General features: G+C 38.6%; 1 protein-coding gene across 1 annotated transcript in view; it reads left to right on the top strand.

Annotated features, from left to right (window-relative positions):
* The window catches only part of SMCHD1 (structural maintenance of chromosomes flexible hinge domain containing 1), a 130,921-nt gene extending 112,596 nt beyond the window's left edge, over positions 1-18,325 (top strand). Inside the window, exons 37-48 of the mRNA XM_019546670.1 lie at positions 791-943; positions 3,122-3,248; positions 3,437-3,556; positions 4,341-4,426; positions 5,696-5,818; positions 7,686-7,876; positions 9,433-9,542; positions 10,046-10,116; positions 12,255-12,426; positions 15,897-16,055; positions 16,874-16,988; positions 17,913-18,325. Of these exons, the coding sequence (XP_019402215.1) occupies positions 791-943; positions 3,122-3,248; positions 3,437-3,556; positions 4,341-4,426; positions 5,696-5,818; positions 7,686-7,876; positions 9,433-9,542; positions 10,046-10,116; positions 12,255-12,426; positions 15,897-16,055; positions 16,874-16,988; positions 17,913-18,009 (1,524 nt within the window). The 3' untranslated portion in view covers positions 18,010-18,325. The remainder of the gene's footprint in view (positions 1-790; positions 944-3,121; positions 3,249-3,436; positions 3,557-4,340; positions 4,427-5,695; positions 5,819-7,685; positions 7,877-9,432; positions 9,543-10,045; positions 10,117-12,254; positions 12,427-15,896; positions 16,056-16,873; positions 16,989-17,912) is intronic.
* The last annotated feature ends 321 nt before the right edge of the window (positions 18,326-18,646 follow it).

The raw sequence follows: 18,646 nt of genomic DNA, 5'->3' as shown, positions 1-18,646 counted from the left end.
ACCCCAGTAGGGAGCAGACCCCGCAAGGGGAGGTGGCCATGCTCCCGGGCCCCAGAGCCTGAAAAAGGAACAGGCAGCCCCTGCAGCCAAGAGCCAGGGGCTCCGTCTGCGTGGAGCCCGGAACCATGGGCTCCGTCTGGGTGGCCGTCTCTGAGGCGCCCAGTGGAGGGGCCGCAGAGCCCGAGGGGACCCGAGGGGTGCGGCGCGTGCCCATCCGTGTCATGCCTCTGGTAGGCTGGCTACAGCTGGGGCTGGCTATGGCTGGGGGGTCGCAGGCAGAGTCTCGTGCCCTCCCACGCCCTCCCCTGCGCGAACTCCGCGCTAACTCGAGCGCCTGCTTGCGCAGCCTGTTCGCGCGGCTTCGGTGGCGGGGCTCCCTGGGGGGCTGGGCCAAGTAGGGGCCTGGGCAGGGGCCTCCTCCCAGCAAGTGAGGAGTTAACCCCTTCCCACCACGAGCCCGCTCACCTCCGGCTGTGCCAGTACAAGCCCAGTACCAGTCCCTTGTTCAAAGAAAAGCTTTCTCAAAGATTGATGCTAATTGGAAAATAGGATAGAGAGGGAACTGCTGTTTGTACACCTGTCTCTCCAGGGACTGCTGCATCAACCTAGAACTTTACATAACAAAACTCATGCCATAGTGCACCTTTACAATCCTCACCATTTGCTTAGATGCTAAGAAAAGACTGTGTGTAACAGTGCCATCTAGTGATGTCTGTCATAATATTTAGCATTGTTTAGTGCAATTTTTATCATGAGCTACACAGAAATTTTTTTTTTCTTTTTAATTAAGGATGAATACAACAATCGTACAGGAGACTATTTGGTTGGCAAGATAATAGCTAAAATTGAGTGTCCTAATGAAGATGATACAGAGATCCCTCTGTTTCAAGGGAAAGTTAGTACAGTAGAATTTCCATTTCATTATGGATCTGCTGAAATTGTAGTAAGTATACTAATCACAGAAAAATGGTTTTATAGGTGATAGAATATAAATATGAAGTATGTATATTTATAATTTATATAAAGTAATATAATAACTTTTCTCTGATGTTAATAAGATCTTTAGTTTTGAATGGAACTTCTTTGCTATAGAATTTAAAGCCTGAAAGTACTGTTAAATCATCTGACTAATCATCAGCTGATCTGCATCTCAGGCCATTAATGTCATCTTTTTGTGGGTTTGGAAAAGTTATTGGATTCTCCTTGAAACATGGCAATGGAATTTGTGAATGGATCATACACTAAATGTATTATCACCTCAGACTTATAATTGTTTTTGTTCTGAGCAGTATTTTTTTCTGTTTGTATTACCAAAGCATCTAGGATCCTGCTGAACAAGGGCCAGTACAAAGATGGAGTAAAAATAAGTTACAGTCTGTAAGACTACAAATAGGGAAGTGTGAGAGAGCACAAGCATATAGTAATACAAAGTATTTGGCTTGATAGGTCATAGTGCTAGCATGACAGCAGAAATAGTAGCCTATTTTACTGTGCATTAAAGCATTAAAAAAAATACAGTTACACTAGTGTGCAGTAAAATTGGCTACTGCGCATTAAGTATCACTTTAAAAACATGCGCTTTTGGTACTGTGCATCAGGGCAACCTAATGCGCATTTATTTAGTACCTCACATTGGAGGTACTAAATTTAATGCACCTTAGGAAAGGCACATTTAATGCAAGTGTAGATGTGCCCTTTCTGTCTCTGAGCTCCAGCAACTGGCCTTTAAGAGCAAATTTGCCATGCCCATGCCTAGTTTTCGTGCCTCAGAAGCAAAACTGACATCTTACACTTGTCTCGTTTTCTGTTCCATTTACACATCCCTGTATTTCCTTCCTCCTGCTATTTTCACACTCCTCATGAGATGTGACTGCTTTTGACAGTGGCTCCTGTTCCCCTCCCCAGTTCCCTTCCCACCCCCACCTTCATCTACTGAGCAGGTTTGTTACGTACTTCATTAACGACCTGTTCTAGTGACTCCTATATCCTTCCCCTTTCAGTAGTTTAAGTAATCAGCAGAACTCCCCTGGATATAACAGCTGAGAGCTCACGGCGGTATGTAACTTCATGTATGTGAATAGACCTATTGAATTGAATTTAATTGAATTGGAGCTGTGACTATTATATACTATATATGAATTATTAGTTGAGAAATGAATTAGCTATACATGCATTTAAAACTCTGCAGAAGAAATTTAGCGATACTTTTATGTTTGAGGAGTGTTCCAGAAATATTATTTCATGAAAGTCATAATCACATGTCTATCAATCATTTGAAATTCATCAATATTAAAAGTGTTCTTGAAGAAATGTGGGGTTCTAACAGTGGTTATAAATGGAATGGTGGGTCTGATTTTTCTTGTATGGAAATCTTATACGTGTTAGCAGTAGAATAATCATGACTTGTATTGTGATCATGACTCATTAAGACTGGAAAAGAGTCTATGTACAATTCCTTTAAGGCTTACTTATACTGATTTTAGTTTAGAAATTATGACTGAATTGGACATTCTTAAAATATACTAGTACTTGGAAAATGGTTGATTTTTCAATTTGGAGAAAATGGCTTTTAATTTTTAAATGATTTATGTACCTGTCAGAAAACCATGTTCATTCACATGGGAAATATTGTCTACTTCCATGGTAACAGCAGTAACTTTAACTCAGCACTGGGAGTTGAGTGTTTTTGTCATCTCTGTTCATACATTTGATCTTGTGCTTAATTATTTTGTTTATATTGTTTTCAAATGATACACAGATATTCCGATACTTCTAAGCCAGTCTTATTTGTGGGAAAATTCAAACTATAATTTTTCAGAATTTTTCTTCTCACAAATGGTACATATTAAAAATTACAACACTATATATTAAAAGGTTACACTGGTACTTCAGTTCTTAAACTTATATTGTAAGTTTAATAAACTTTTATTAAGTATTTTTTAAAAGTTGAATAACATTACATTACTGAAATTTCAAAGCCAATATTTAAGAATATACCCATGTTTCATAAATACAACTCGGTTGAGCTTGTAAAACTGAATCTAAAAATATTTCTAAATTTTCTTTGACACTGGGGATATGTGTATAATGATGTAATCTAATATATATTTTTCCCCCATAGAATCTAGTTTTGGCAGAAAATAGCCCAGGAAGAGATAGCACTGAATATATTCTTGCATTTGAACCAGACGTGCCAGGTTTGGAAAAACCTTTGGAACCGTATCGTCTGTCCTTTATGTTTTATAATAGTGAGTATGAGTAACTTAAAAGTCTTTATGTTGTTCCTTCAAACTTAAAGATCTATTTCCATTTTTAAAACAAAAAAATCCAGAATGGTCTTTTAATAATCCTACCCATCACGTTTGGTAACGTTTTAATGTATAAGTTGATAGTATTTAGATGTTACTGGGTTTAACAAAATTACTTTTTTATTTAGATTTTAAGAAGCAGCAGCAAATGGCAACACTTACAAGAGAGAGAGACCAGCTATCTCAATCGATACTTGCATACAGAAGTTTATTTGAAACCAGCAACCAGCTTGTTACTGAAATGAAATGTAAGTCATTTCACTTACATAAATAACTTAGGCATAAAATGTTTTTATTATGATTTTGATAGAAAAAAGACAATAAATATCAACAATGAAAAATGAAACAAATTAAACAGTTCATTTTTGTTGTAGGGAATATAATTTCTACCAGGAGAGAAACATCTGGTTATTAGAGCAGTTTTATATATAAAACATTTAGCCATTCTGTTGATTTGAGGCAAAATTTCTTAAGCCAGAATTATCAAAAGAGCATGCCTAAAGTTAAGCACTTCAGCCAGCAACCTGTTTTTCACAGGAGTGAAAATGAACGTTTCTATTTCATTACAAGTGGTATAGAACAATGGCACCCATTGGCTGGATCCAGTAGTATGGGGTCAGTCTGCAGCCTGGATCGCACACAGGATTGTTCCATGGGTGTAGTTCAGCACTTTTGTTTCATCCTATGTATCACGATCCAGTTTTGTGGCCATGTTTTCTGACCCACAGAGCTCCCCTGGGCCCACAAATTTGGCATCTGGGGAGCAGTAGTTGATGCTGACACTATTCCCCCACTGCCAAACTACCTTGTTTTCCAAGTTGTTTTAATATGAATGGGATATATATATCCATTTGAAGAAAAAGAAATGCTTACAGTCTGGACAGATCTGTGGTGCCACAAGTCCATACTAGAAGGGAAATACAAGTCCCATATCTCTGGCCATCAGACTGATCGCTCCTAATGTAGCTAATTTTTCTATTTAATTTCAGCACTACCTGTCTGAATAACTGTTGATTTATTACATTGTTAAAGGTCAGGCCAAAGAAGCTGAAACGAGAGAAACTCATCTGAAGAATGAGCTGAAAAAACATCAAATCAGCATACCACCGACAAGCATGGTATGACTTTGTCATTTTTTCACAGAGCCACATGTTTATCAATTTGCAAATAAAACTAAATCTCAGTATTTTGCATCAAAAAAATCAAATGATTTTTTTTTTTATTTCTTGTTTCCCCTTCTGACCATGCCTTCCCCAGATACTTAGTTTCTAAACCAGTTAGCACACTTACATGAAGTAGTACCAAAGCATGTCTGTTGAAGAATAGCAGACTATTTCATTGTCATGTTAATATGTTTCAAACCTTCCTTGAAGGATGGAAATATAGCTCAGTTTCTGCCCATATAGCTTCTTGCCTTACAGGATGGCCAACTTTGACATGGCTATTTATTGCTATCCAAAGAACTTCTACCGCCAGACCTCTTCTGGTGTGGGCCTGTCAAACTGCTGTCAGATGATTATATATTTTGCATGTTACTGACCAAGGCTCAACTCAGACTAATAATTTAAGATGCAACAGTAGTACTGGTTACATTGTAACAAAATTTGAGAGATCTTAAATTAAATTTAAAAGGTTATTATGTAAACCATTAAAGAGAAAGGTGAACACCCAGGATATTACTTCATGTCAATACCTATATAGCCCTTCACGACAAATCGGTACAATCAGTTGTTTCTGCAACTGTGCATTCAACAGTCTGGACCCATAACTTTTCCTATATTTGCTGAACTTTTTAGATCAGGGTGTCAAACTCATGTTGTGCCCTGAGCCAGTCCATCATGGCATGGTGGCAGTAGTAGCCTCTGTGGCAGCCACCTGCTGTGGTGGAAACAGCACCTGCTGTCAGTGGCGGTGTCCAGCAGGGCCCACAGGTCCTGGATTCTGCAGCTTGTCACACCCACTGCTGGCCACACTTCCAAGCTCCCTGGCCCACTTGAGTCCTGATATGACAGATCAAGCAGTTCTGCTACATGTTTGAAACCCCTGTTTTAAACCATATGCATATTAAGCTTCCAAAATTTGTTTTTTCTGTACAACTACAGTCCTTCCTGCTGGCTCCTTAGCTTTCTTCATTCTAGACAGGCACCTTCAGATTCTCATGACGCAATCAGCTAGTTTGGCAGAACGTGCTATAATTAGCTGAATTACTTCAATGAAGGGATCATAAGCACATTTGTGAACTATCTTATTTGTTTTCATCTGGGACCACACTGATCCAGATTGTTGAATGCTTTAGTAGTACTGTAGAATCTCTAGAACTAAATAAAATCTCTAAACTGAGCCAATGTTATGCATTTGTTAACTTTTTTTTTTGTTTTAATTTACAGCTGCAGCATGTTGATTCCCTCATAAAACAAAAGACATTGGAGCAGGAAGCAGTAATGAAGCAACCTAGGAGAACATGTACCCTCCCAAACTATTCCAAAGGCAATCAAGATATTTTAGGGAAAGTAAGTTTCTCCAAAATACTTTGCAGTACAGTTCCATGCATTAGAGAGTATTGACAGCCATGACTGCAGAGAACCTGCTTCAAGCTGCTTGATGAACAAGATTTTAAACAAATATCCAAACAAAAATACTTTCAGAATTGTCAGATAGGGCTGGAATATGGGCACTAGAGACTAATGGTTGCAATGGGGCAGAGCAACGAAGGTGGGCAATATAGATGGTAAAGGGCTTGGAAAGCACGGCATACAAGTCATACACTATGAAACTATGAGAGGCTAAAGGAGCTAAGCATTTTCAGCTTGTGGAAAAGGCGCTCACAACGGGGCATGATAGCAGTCTTCAAATACTGGAAACGTTGCTACAAAAAAAAAAAAGGAAAGCACCTTTTCTTGTGCTGTAGAGAGGAGGGTGCAGACTAGTAGTTTGAACTTGTAGCAAAATAAGTTTAGCTTGGATGTCCATAAAAACTTCTTCACTGTTAGAATAGTGAGGCAGTGGCATAAAGTATTTAGGGTAGTTGTGGACTCTCCATCACTGGAGGTGTTCAAGAAGAGATTGGACAGCCACTGGTTGGGAATGATCTGCCCTGTGTGTCCTACTATAGGTATTTCCCAGGCTTGTGAGCTTTGCCACTTATCCTCTCCTTTCTTCCCCCTCCCCTCCTTTCCCTGACCCTTCTGCTACATGTGTTAGGGTGTTTTTAAGCCTTCCTCAGAGACATTGGGTATTGGCAACAGCCAAGGCTGGGTATTTTGACTGGGGTGTTCCAGTGCTCGTCCTGGGACCAAAGCTGGATGTTCCTGGTTAGAGGGACTTGCCCCTCCACTCAGGGTCTGACCAATGGCTGTTTTTGGGGACAGAAAGGAATTTTACCCCATGGTCAGATAGGTATGGACTGTGGGTATGTTTGCCTTCCTCTATCGGCAGGGGATGTGGCCCTCTACCCAGGATCTCTTAAATGTCTTGAAAACATTTCATAAAAGCAGGATATTGACTGCCATGGATCCTTTGTTTTACCAGTGACTGGTTAAGGGTGTTAGATCTGTGTTGTGTCAGGGTGGATGATATTCTTATATAGAGTTTAGATCGGATTGTGTAGGATGGTTTAGATCAGTGTTTCTTACCCCATGGGTTGTGGCCCAAAAGTGAATCACAAGAATATGTGAAAGGGTTGGAAACAAACTTTAAAAATGGATCAAGAAACTTTTTAAAAATGGGTTTTTCCTTTAAAGGAGAAAAACGTGGGAAACCATAGATTTTTCACTTGCAGACTGGCAGACTTCCAGCCTACAAAGGGGCCCCCATACCTCACACTTCTGCCCCATACACCTACACCCTGTCCCCCACACTCAGGGGCTAGGGGATGGGGATGGGGAACAGGTAGAGAGTGAGGGGCACTGGGTCAGAACTGGCCATCGATGTTTAAAAATGGGTCCTGGTACAAAAAAGGTTGAGAACCACGGGTTTAGATAAGGAATGATCCTGTTTCGGGTAGGGGTTTGAACTAGATGATCTCTGGAGGTCTTTCCCGACCCTACTTCTCTATGACTTACATTATAGACAGACGTTATGCTTTTACCAGTATAAGTGATCGGAAACCAGTCTACCCATGACAGAACAGAAGTTTGGCACACACAGACTAGTTTAAAAATGGCGGAACCCAGTCTAAGATTTGCATCTCCTGTCAAAGGGTGAATGCATGTTCTGTTCACTACCAATCTAGCATACACTGCTTACAGAAAGCCATGTAACTTGGATCGATTCCGCCTCGGGCTTTTTGAACTTTTGTACCTAGCCTGTATGCTATGGTTGATTTAACTGGGAAAAGTGAAATAATTTTTTTTTATTATTTTTACCTTTGTGGTGTAGATTGCGCATTTAGCACAAATTGAGGATAACGAAGCAGCAAAAGTCATCTCTTGGCATTTGGCAAGTGACATGGACTGTGTAGTCACCCTGACTACTGAAGCTGCTCGTCGTATCTTTGATGAAACCCAAGGTCGACAGCAAGTGCTGCCTCTTGATTCTATATTTAAGAAGACTCTCCCTGATTGGAACAGGTATTAAAAAAGATTTGTACTTCTTGTCTTCCTAGCAAACCTGTTCTTGATTTCCCTTTTTTCCTAATATTGTTTAAACTTTACATTCACATAGACTTCTCACTATAAAATGTCTTCTGATAATATGTTTATTGGCGGCAGTGTAGTTTGAAGTGTTAAATAAAATCTTTGTTCTGTAAATTTAACTTTGCGTTGTTCTGTATTTCAGAAGTTTGTCTCAGAAGACAGGTGATAGTACTAAGCTTCTTTCCTTCACTCATACTCTATTATCTATTGCTTTTACAGTCTAAAAACTATTTTTTGAAAAAAGTTACAATATATAGAACTGGTGTTTGGGATATTTTTATTAATATTTAATGCTTTGAGACTAAATTATAACATTTTTTTCATAATCCTTAAAATTAAATTGTAATTCAACTATAATAAATTATCCATTTTCTGAAAGGAAGAGGCATGATGTAGATTTTCAGTTTTCAACCATATTCCAAAAGAGGATTTGTCTGATGAACAGTTTACTTGAATGTATAATTGCCTTTTAATTTATTCATAGAATCATAGAAAGCCATAGAAATTAAGGGCTGGGAGGGACCTCAGAAGACTGAGTCCAACCCCTCTGGGCAAGAATATTGCTGAGATCAAATGATACCAGCAAGGTGTCTGTCCAGTCTCCTTTTGAAGACTTTCAAGGCTGGGGACTGCACCACCTCCTTGGGAAGTCTGTTCCAGATTCTGGTCACCCTTACCATAAATAAGTTCTTCCTTGCATCCAACCTGAAACCATCCTCTAACAATTTATGGCCATTGATCCTTGTCTTTCCCTGGGGTTCCCTAATGAACAGTTTTTCTCCCAGCTCCCAATATTCACGCCTTACTAATAGACAGCCATCAAGTCCCCCCTCAGTCATCTCTTCCCCAGATCCCCTAGTCTTTTCTCATAAGGCTTGTTCTCCAGGACCTTAATTATTCTTGTGGCCCTTCTCTGGACCCTTTCAAGATTCTCCACATCTTTTTTGAAGTTCAGTGCCCAGAACTGGGCACAGTACTCCAGCTGGGGTCTCTCCAGTGCTGAGTAGAGAGGAAGTATTTCTTCCTTAGCCCTCCTCATGATGCATTGGCTAATGCATCCCAGTATGCTATTAGCTCTGACTACAGTGTTGCACTGGTGGCTCATGTACACCCTGTGATCAGCCATAACCCTGAGGTCCCTTTCAGCCATCATGCTGGCCAGGATGTCACCTCCTAACCTATATTCATGTCACTGGTTACTTCTCCCCATGTATTAAAATGTCAAGAGTCTCAGCTCTTACAAAAACAGTGCATCAAACCTAGGCCAAAAAAAAAATCTTTAATTCAGATATGTGAATTAATAGAACACCGAATCATAATTTCCTGAAAGTGTTTAATACATTTTGAAGTTTAATTACATGTTGGTGACTTTGAGCTCGGTGTATTAAAGTTTTAAAATGTGCATCAGGCATATTTTTGTTTCTGATTAGACTATTTTCTTTCACCATTACCTTAAAGTGTAATTTGTCATGTTTGCTTTCTTTAATCAGGCCTTTACCTCACTTTCGGAATGGGAAAGATTGCTTCAAACCGATTGGAAAACCTGTATTTGCCAGAGATTTGTTAACATTTCCAGATAATATAGAACACTGTCAGATAGGTAAATGACATTTTAAAAAGTGTTAGTATCTTAATTTATAAATAGAGGAGAATGAATAGTTTCTTATTTTTATCAGTTTGTACATGTTATATGTTCAGGGAATTCAGCTAAACTCTTCTTAAATTTGCTTTTTTGACTAAGTGATTCCAACAGATAATGTTTGGGTAGTAAGAGTATGACACTCAGGTTAATTTTTTTGAAAGCAACTGTTGTGAATGTTCCCAGTGAGCACCATCACCAGTCTGTTTTTGATATTTATTCTCTTATCTTTACAATATAATTGGGGGAGTGTTTAAATACCTCATTATTTTAGACATACAACCTAATGCCAGTAAACTGGAATCAGTTGTGAAATAAATTAAATTAATATTTTCCAGTTCCAAAGTACTACTTTGTAAAATTATTTGCCAGTTGCGACATCTGGGCCCCAGAGCTCATGTGGATAGTTTAGCATTTTTTGTTGCTGAGAATTTTTATCATTTACAAATTCATTAAATTTACAGTGTTCGGGATGTTGTTAGGAGACACCATCATAATAGACAATTTGGATGCTGCCAATCATTACAGAAAAGAGGTATGTAGTGTAGTTTCAGTTGTTATATATTTATTTGAATAAAATCCTATTATGTTGCAGGTTTAGTATGCTTGGAAACAGTGATGGATTCATGTCTGGTTTAAACTTTCATAGATGCATGTATGCCACTAGACTTTTGATGATGTATTTCAGCTCAGGTTCTGCCCATGAATGTTTTCCAGGTTCAAGTCTCAATGCATTTTATGGTGCATTTTGTCTACAGTATCAGTGCCAATGAAATTTTCTCTAATCTGGGCTTTATTTAAACAAAATGCTACCATGTGGATGTTGCAGTATGACAGGGGTGACCAGCCTGCATCACAAGAGCCACAGGCAGCCTCTGGGTGTGGCACGCAAAAGGTCAGGAAGGAGACAGGCAGCACAACAGCAGATAAGGGAGGAAGCAGGTGGCAGAGCAGATCAGGCAGGGAGTGTGGGGCAAAAAGCAGAACAGGAGATCAGACAGAGGAAGGGAATCAGGGTTGCATTTGGAGAGCGTGCACAGTTAATGTGGCATGCCTGCCAAAACTGTTAGCTCCAGCTGTTTTATGTCATTGGACATATTCTAGAGTAGACCACAAGGTGGCTGCCAGGTCCTTTTATTCTCTCCTTAAAATCCACAGACTATTTTTTTTGTGCATGTGTTAGAGTTGCTTTTGTGTTTTTGTGTGTGTGTGTGTTAAGAGTTGTGACTCTGCTAAAGAGAATACCAGTATATCAGTTTGACTGTACAACCCATGCTCTTGCAGTGCAAAGATTTGCTGGTTGTGAGCATAACTCACCCTTCAAAAATCCTGTAATGCTCTTTCACATATGGAGCATCACTTTAATTCAGCCAGATGCTTTTGGGAAAGCTCAGCCATATTACATGTTTTCAAAAGCATACACTTGTTGCAAATCTGTTGTTAGAATTTTTAATTAGATTTTTTTCAGTGATTTTTTTTTTTTTCCTCCTATATTTAAAGTAAAATGTAAGCTAGGCTGTGAGGCACTCTTCTTTTTTAGGTTTGGTGAACATAGTGACATAAATTTGGGATCCACAAAGATGATTTCTCTGGAGCTCAGTAGACTTGTATTCTAACAGCTCACTGAGGTTTAATAGAAGCAAGTTTCAGCAGGCATGGGCCATCATCTAAGAAAATTTCATCATTCATCACTTTGTATCTCAACCTCAGAATTTTTCCTGTCCTATTTACATATTGATTCAGTATTCATAAATAGAATTAAACTGTTTATACATCAAACCCTCAGGGCTCATTAATGTCTTTTATAACCAGAAATATGTAGGAAGGGGTCATGTTGCAGTGGGTATCCCAAGTAGAGCATCCATTTAACTGTATGACCCTGCAAGATCTGAAATGAGAGTTTTATCAACTTGGAATCAGTGCAGTGTGGGTTTCTGTCCGTCTGTGAAGAGAATGGGTCAGGGTTGTACAGTATATTACCTGCATTAGACTTGATCTTGGCTATTGAACCAAGCACTAGAAAAAAGAAACTTTGTCTATCCACATAAAATTGGATAGAATTTGAAGGATATGATTTACTTACATATTTATAAACATTTCTTTCTTTCTTTGCCTTGTAATATGAATGGCTCGGTATGCATGAATAAATGATCAAAATAGCTGCCAGTTAAAGTACCACTTTGTTTTAAAAGGTAGCTGTGCAAGAGTGCTTCTCAGCAGAAATTACTTTGAATGAATTTCAGTCACTTCTGTTTGTCTTTATAAGAGAGTGCATTTTATTTCTATAAAGCCAGCACAGTTGGGAAAATCAGTTCTTATTCTAGATCATGTATTATCCATAGATGATGATGATTGCCTTCCAATTACAGGACCAAATTCTAATCTATGGAATTACTCGCTAGTAGCAATCCAAGAACCAAGGAGAAAGCTGGGCATAGATCTTCTGGGTCTCTGAATTTCCAAGACTGGAAGAGTAATAGGAAAGGTCGTCTTAACTTTTAAATTGAACATGATTGCCCTATAATTTATTGAGCTGGAATAATCCATGCAGTATCGTGATGTGATTTTGAAGAATTACTTTTCAGTGCAGAGCCAACCTTGTTGGAATGTATGCCTATCTTTACATTCTTTTTAACTGGTTTACTAATTTAGTATCACTTTATACTTATATAGGTTGTAAAAATTGCACATTGCCCAACATTGCTGACTAGGGAAGGAGATAGAATCCGCAGTAATGGAAAGTTCGGAGGCCTTCAAAATAAAGCGCCACCGATGGACAAACTCAGAGGAATGGTATTTGGTGCACCCATGCCAAAACATTACTATACTGTCTCTGGACAGCTAGGTGGGTTGATTAAAATTTTAATAATACAGTATCAAATAATATTTAAAGTGATATTCTTTGCACACATCTTTGTGGAACATAAGGTTAAAGTTGAGATCTTTTTAAAAAGAAAATACCTATACAATCACTTACTTGTTTGTGAATTCAAATTGTATTTGAAAATTTGGCCTCTAAAATGCATCATGGTTTGTCTTCAGGAAAAGGAATACAAAAAACAACTCTGAGACGTTCCCTCTTATTGCTGTGTTAGTGAGAGAGTGCCTGTAGGTGCTACTTGTTCACAGAGAAGTATGGAAAAAATTACCTTTGAGAGAATAAGCTGGTTGAATCCCAAAGTCTAGGAAAATGTTGATTTCTTAAGTTCTGTCTTGGTAGGAAAACTTATACTGTAATCTCATACAGATCAAGTTCTGTCACTGAGTTCCATAAAGCAGTGGTGTTGAAATAGATAATCTTATGGGCATCCTTATCCGGCCACTGTTACTTTCCTTATTGGATAATTACACCTACTCATATCATTAGATGCTGCTTTTCAGAAAACTTAGCTTAATAACTTAATGATAGACAAGCATATTGTAAGATACTGCAGCTTTTGATTTCTTATATTTTCCTCCTTTTAAAATAGTCGTACATTCATTTGTATATGTATTCATATTGTAAAATTGTTTTACTTAACTTTTCAGAAACAAGGTTACTGTACGCTTCCTAAGTCCTTGCTTTCAGGAGAGGGAAAAGTGAAGGAAAAAGGACATTTCAAAGAATCCCAGGGTTAGAAAGAACCTTCCTAGATGCACAGGATTTGCTGTTCATAAAACATCCTATAGATCAGTGCTGTCCAACTTCTGAGCGGCCAGGGACCACACTACACTACCCACTGCTGGCAGCCTAGGAGCTGGGTACTAACCCTTCACAGGTCACTATAGCCATCAGTTGGACAACCCTACCATCAAAAAGTCTTGCCCTTTCTCTTAGTCTTCCTTGATATTTGATCTAAATGTTCTGTATCACAGTATAAGCTAGTGATTGCCAAGGGGCATGCCACAGCACACTAGTGTGCTGTGAGAGTGACATAGAGAGATCTTGTGATACACTTATGTGAGGAGGCAAATGGTTTCCTCCCCTTCTGGCACCCTGTACCTGTCCCAGCTACTCCAGCAGAGCCTGTGGCTTCACTTCTAAAAGCTGCTGCCTTCCCCATCCTCAGGCATCCCCTGTGCTGCCCTCTCCCCTCCGTACACCATTCCAGCAGCATATTCTTCTGCAAGGAGATAGATGGGCAGATGCCTGGACAGAGCTGTGTTTTCCAATCCAGTTTACCCTCTCCACTCTTCCTGTGTGTTGGGGCTGCCCTTGCCCATGAGGTATAAACCAAGGACTGGGAGGGACAGACAGTGGAAAGAGCAGGGCACAGCAGGATGAGGTCCTGTCAGCTCAGGATCTAAAACTAGATGAGTCTGCTCAGGACCCAGCTAGATGAGTGATTCTCAAGTTTTAATTCCTGGTATCTGAAGCAAACCTTAAGTTTGGCTCCCAGCTGGATTAAAAAATAGGGCTTGCTTTCTGGTTATGAGGTCAATCAGTCAAACATCCAGTACAGATGCAGTATTCTCCATCTTTATTCCCTATCTTTAAACCATCCCACTTAGATGCCTAGCTGTTTCTTCTCAAGAAGGCAGAAATTTTGCAGGAAGTAGTGTTCTAGGACTTGCCAATAAGGTCTTAAAAGCTTCATCAGACAGGAACAGAGAATCCTGAGTTCCAAATCCTGACATTAATGTAACTGAATTCAAAGACCATTTCATCCTATCTTTATTTGCAGCAAAAGAACAATAATTAAAACCAAGCAGCTACATTAAATTTAGTATTCTAGTTGCATGTTGTTTCTAACGAAGGTCAAAGAGAACTGCACTCTCCATTTGATCACTCCATTACTTTTCTGTTGTCTGTCCTGACAGCAATGGACATTTTATTTGTCTTGGTTTTAGGTTTGCTTGTTGCCTGTGCTCAGGTATCCTATTTTATATTGAAAACAACGGTCTATAGTGTTTCAAAGAAATCACTGAAACTTGCATTTTGAAAGCTCGTTCTTAATAATTTCAGCACTGAACATGCTGTATGACCAAATTAAAATAATATATCTTCTAAGCCAGAGTTGTTAAACTTTTGAGTGGCCATGGGCTGCACCCCCATGCACTTGCTGTACAGGCTGTGTGAGCAAGAAGCGGAAGCCAAAGAGTAGCAGCAGACTAGATACAATGGGGGAGTAGTGGTCAGGCTCAGAAACCTGCAGGCTCTGAATTGGATAACTGTGTACTACACTACTAACTCTTCAGATTTAGCCAAAGAAACATGATTTAGTTATCTGATGTATCAACAGCAGTAAGCATTCTATTAGTCAGATTAATCCTTTGTTTGCACCAGCAATGCCCTATTGTCATTGCTGTGTTTTCATAGGTGCAACTGAAGGAACTTTAGGCTTACTCTATGCTACAAAACTTGACTGGCAGAACTCCAGTTCCCTTGGCAAAACTTTGAGGTCGTTCACACTTAAACCTACTCTGTGACAACAGAGCTCTCCTCTCTGCTGCAGGGTTTCTTCACCTCTGCTGAGTGGAGAGAGAGGCTTTTGCCACTGCCCTACAGCTCCCTGAAAAGCATATGAAGATATTTCTGTGCCTTCAGCTGGTTCCACAATCAGTATAGCAGCTGATGCCTTCTCAGACTGCTCTGCAGTCTGGTATGGCTGCTGTGGTAGAACCATGTAGCTCTGGAAGCACACGCATAGACCTGTGCTTTGGTAGCTTGACAGTGGTAGGTACTGCTGAAACTTCCTGCTGCCAGACTAGCTTAGAGCGATGAACACTACTTAGCAAAGCAGTCTGTTCCACAGGACTGGGATTCAAATCATTCAAGTCTCACATTTTATTCCTTCAGCACTACAGAATTCAAAAGATGTAAAACCCCTCAGGATAGGTCTGTATACCATGCAGTGATATCTGAGCTACTTGTGCACACCCTAGCTTTAGAACGAGCCACAGTATTCCTGTGTTGGTTCACATGCAGCGTTGCATTAATTAGCGCTGCTGAACAGGTACCAGAACTAGCCTGAGTACCACTAGTGCTGCCTTACACCATACCCACGCTCCTTTATTGTCACCAAAGTTAGCAAATGTGATTTGGAATGCAAAAGAGTTAAATAAAGTGCCGTTTTCAAAGTAGACTAGCACTTCAAATTACCACATGTTATGTTAAAAAATAACTTCAGAATGTTGGATGTGATCTTTTTCAGCCTACTCGCAACCCTTTGAACCATTATAATTCCCGGGGGTTTGCAACAATTTTGAATGACTCTTTATGTTCATGGCTTCGTTGTATTATGCCTGGCAGTCTCTTATTAAGAGTTTTGAAAAACAGCCTTCATTATTTTACTGTTTTGTGTGTTTTATGAAATCTTCTGTTTCTTTAATTAGAACTTCTTCAGCAATACCGTACATCAGTGATAAAACTTAATTGTGCAAATAAGGAACTTGATTCACAATTACAGTCCCTGAAAACTCCAGAGATGCAAAAGAAAAAACAGGAACTTGCTGAGCAAGAGAAGAATCTCAAGCTAATAGAGCAGAAACTGGGTACGTAAGAACTTTTTGCTAACACCCACTTGTCTCTGAGAGGGAGCTGCTAATAAAGTAGAGTACTGTACATCTGGATGTAGTTATGTTAAAAACACTAGAAAAATTAAACCACAAAGACAAAATATGCTAAAGATTGGTTTAAAACTCAGTTCCCAACATGGGCTTTTATTTTAGCTTACAATTAAAATCTTGAATTGTAGCTTCTAATTCTTAAAGATCAAAAAAAAGTACAAAAGCTGTTTTAGGTGCAGTGTTGTTCATGAAAAGCCAGATGCACATTGCATAAAAGGGTGTCTTTAACTGGTCACGCCTTTATTATCTAAAGTGACTTGTGAACATGAGACTATGATCTCACTAATAAGAATTATGCATTTTTATTTTTTTGCTTTCCAGCATTGGGAAAAGATGCTTGTTCAAATCACTTAACAAAGAGAGCAACTAATGTGTTTTCCTAGCAACAATAACATGTTTTCTAACTAAGAAAATACTATATTGATTCTTTTACAGTAACATTTCAAAATGTAATAAATATGTATTGAGTTGATATAAAAATATTTCTATGATGTATTTGAAAACTAAGTTTTAATTCCCACTAATCTATAAACTCCACTAGTAAAGTGTGCAGTAAGTAATTGTTTTAGGTATGTGTTCCTTGAATGTAATCACTTCTGCACATTGAAGAGACAACAAGTCTGTATCAAATAGCAAGACTTATACTTATTTTGAAACATGTTTGCCTCGTTTCATGAATGACGTTATAATCAACAAGGTAAAAATAACCATTTTAACGCATTCCTATTTATCCTTATTTGGAGGTATGACCCCATCGGATAAAGGCACTGAATCATTTCAGCCAACAACACTTGATTTTTCAGATAGTCCCATTCCTCCCAAAAGAATGAGAAGAGAAATCGTAAAAAAGTTGTATAGGTAGGTCTGTTCTGAATAGTCATCATTTTTCCATAAGATAAATTAGAAATGAATATGGGTTTATTTTTGCCCAGGAAAGAAACTATATTTTTAAAAACATCTCTTAACTTCAGTGTATAGTGACGAGTAATTAAAATAGATAGAGATTGTGTGCATGAGAGAGACTTCCTAAGATTGTTAAAACTTCCTGCCAAGTTTGTACTGTCATGAGAGCTTTACAGAAAATCTTTACTGCTCAAGTGCCACTTTCCTCTGAGGTAATTGGCTGGCATCACAATGTTCTTCCAAACCCTCAACTTTTCCTGGCATCTTCAACTCCTTCACACCTGAAATTCAACATCCAGCAGTCTTAGGTTGCTAGTTCACATTGAGCACATGTGCTATAAGGAGGCATCCTTCCTATGCAGGCTGAGCCAAACAGTTGTAATGGGATGGGATCTGGTAGCATAGAGAACAGGTAGCAGATCTTTGTAATGTTTCAACATCTGTCCCACCACTCTGACACATTAGAACACACTTCAGTTTGTCCCTTTGCACTATATGTGAGAAGTGAGTGGCATATTGTGTTTCTTGCCATCCAAATTTCCAGGGAAAAAGACATCTTGGCCTTACTTTTTGGTAACATTTTCATGTGTTTACTAGCCTTTTCATTCTTTTACTTTTTGTCTTAATGCAAGGCTTAACTAGCTAGTCATTTTAGGTATCTAAATATCTGGACTTTATCTTAGACTCTTCTCAGTGGAATGTCTGTCTAGGCCAGGAACTTCACAGGCAGTGCATTTAATGTCTTTTGAGGATGAACCTTAGCTAGTGTAAATTGTCATAGCTTTCCATAAAGTATGATAATTTATGCTAGCTGAGGTTCTGTCCCTTTTATAGCTATTCTAGAATTGATATGTGAACCCCTATACATTTTTTATTTAGTGCAGAAGAATGGATCTCTCCTACAAAGAAGCAGCAGCAGCAAATGCAGACCTCTACATCAGAATTTAATGGAACGCCACGGAAGAGAAAGGCATAAACCAGTTACATTTGTTGAAAAGTAAATGTGTATTGAAAAATGTGAATAAGCTCATTTAAAGAAATATTCATGTTGTATTATGAATTAATATGAAGATTTTTATACAGATAGAAGATATAAATGTATTTCAGTTAGTAGCAACAACAGTTTCCTAAGTATTTAAAAATTGGTAGTCTAATTTTTGTATAGTTAGCTTTTATTTCTAAAATTTTTTCAGAGTTTTTAGGTTTCTGAATGTGAAAAAAGCTTAAAATACACTCTTTTTTATTTATGAATATTTTCAAACTTTGCAATAAAATTGCTGCAATATAGAGAATGTTGCCAGTGCAGTGTGGTGTTGTGATTAACATGGTCAGAAATGTGGTGAAATGTGATTGTCATTTAAAAAGTGTCTGAATCCCTCTTTGGAAAGAGGACACCCTGGACTGCCCTGTTTACATAGCAGAAATAATTACTAATGCCAAGACAAAATATTGTTAAGGCTAAGTACAGACATTCAAAAAGCCCGTCACAGATGGGCTTTTATCATGCTTTACTTAAAGTGCTCTAAGTTAGATAGCATTTGAACCAAACGGGCATTGCCATTTGGCTCTCACTGCCCAAGGCCAGCAAATAGGAGCTCTTCCATGCCTCTCAG

The sequence above is a fragment of the Crocodylus porosus genome, unplaced genomic scaffold (genome assembly GCF_001723895.1).
Source record: "Crocodylus porosus isolate Cpor-Errol unplaced genomic scaffold, CroPor_comp1, whole genome shotgun sequence".
Lineage (NCBI taxonomy): Eukaryota > Metazoa > Chordata > Crocodylia > Crocodylidae > Crocodylus > Crocodylus porosus.
The sequence above is the reverse complement of the archived record's forward strand: the minus strand, read 5'-3'. Positions and strand labels throughout refer to the sequence as shown.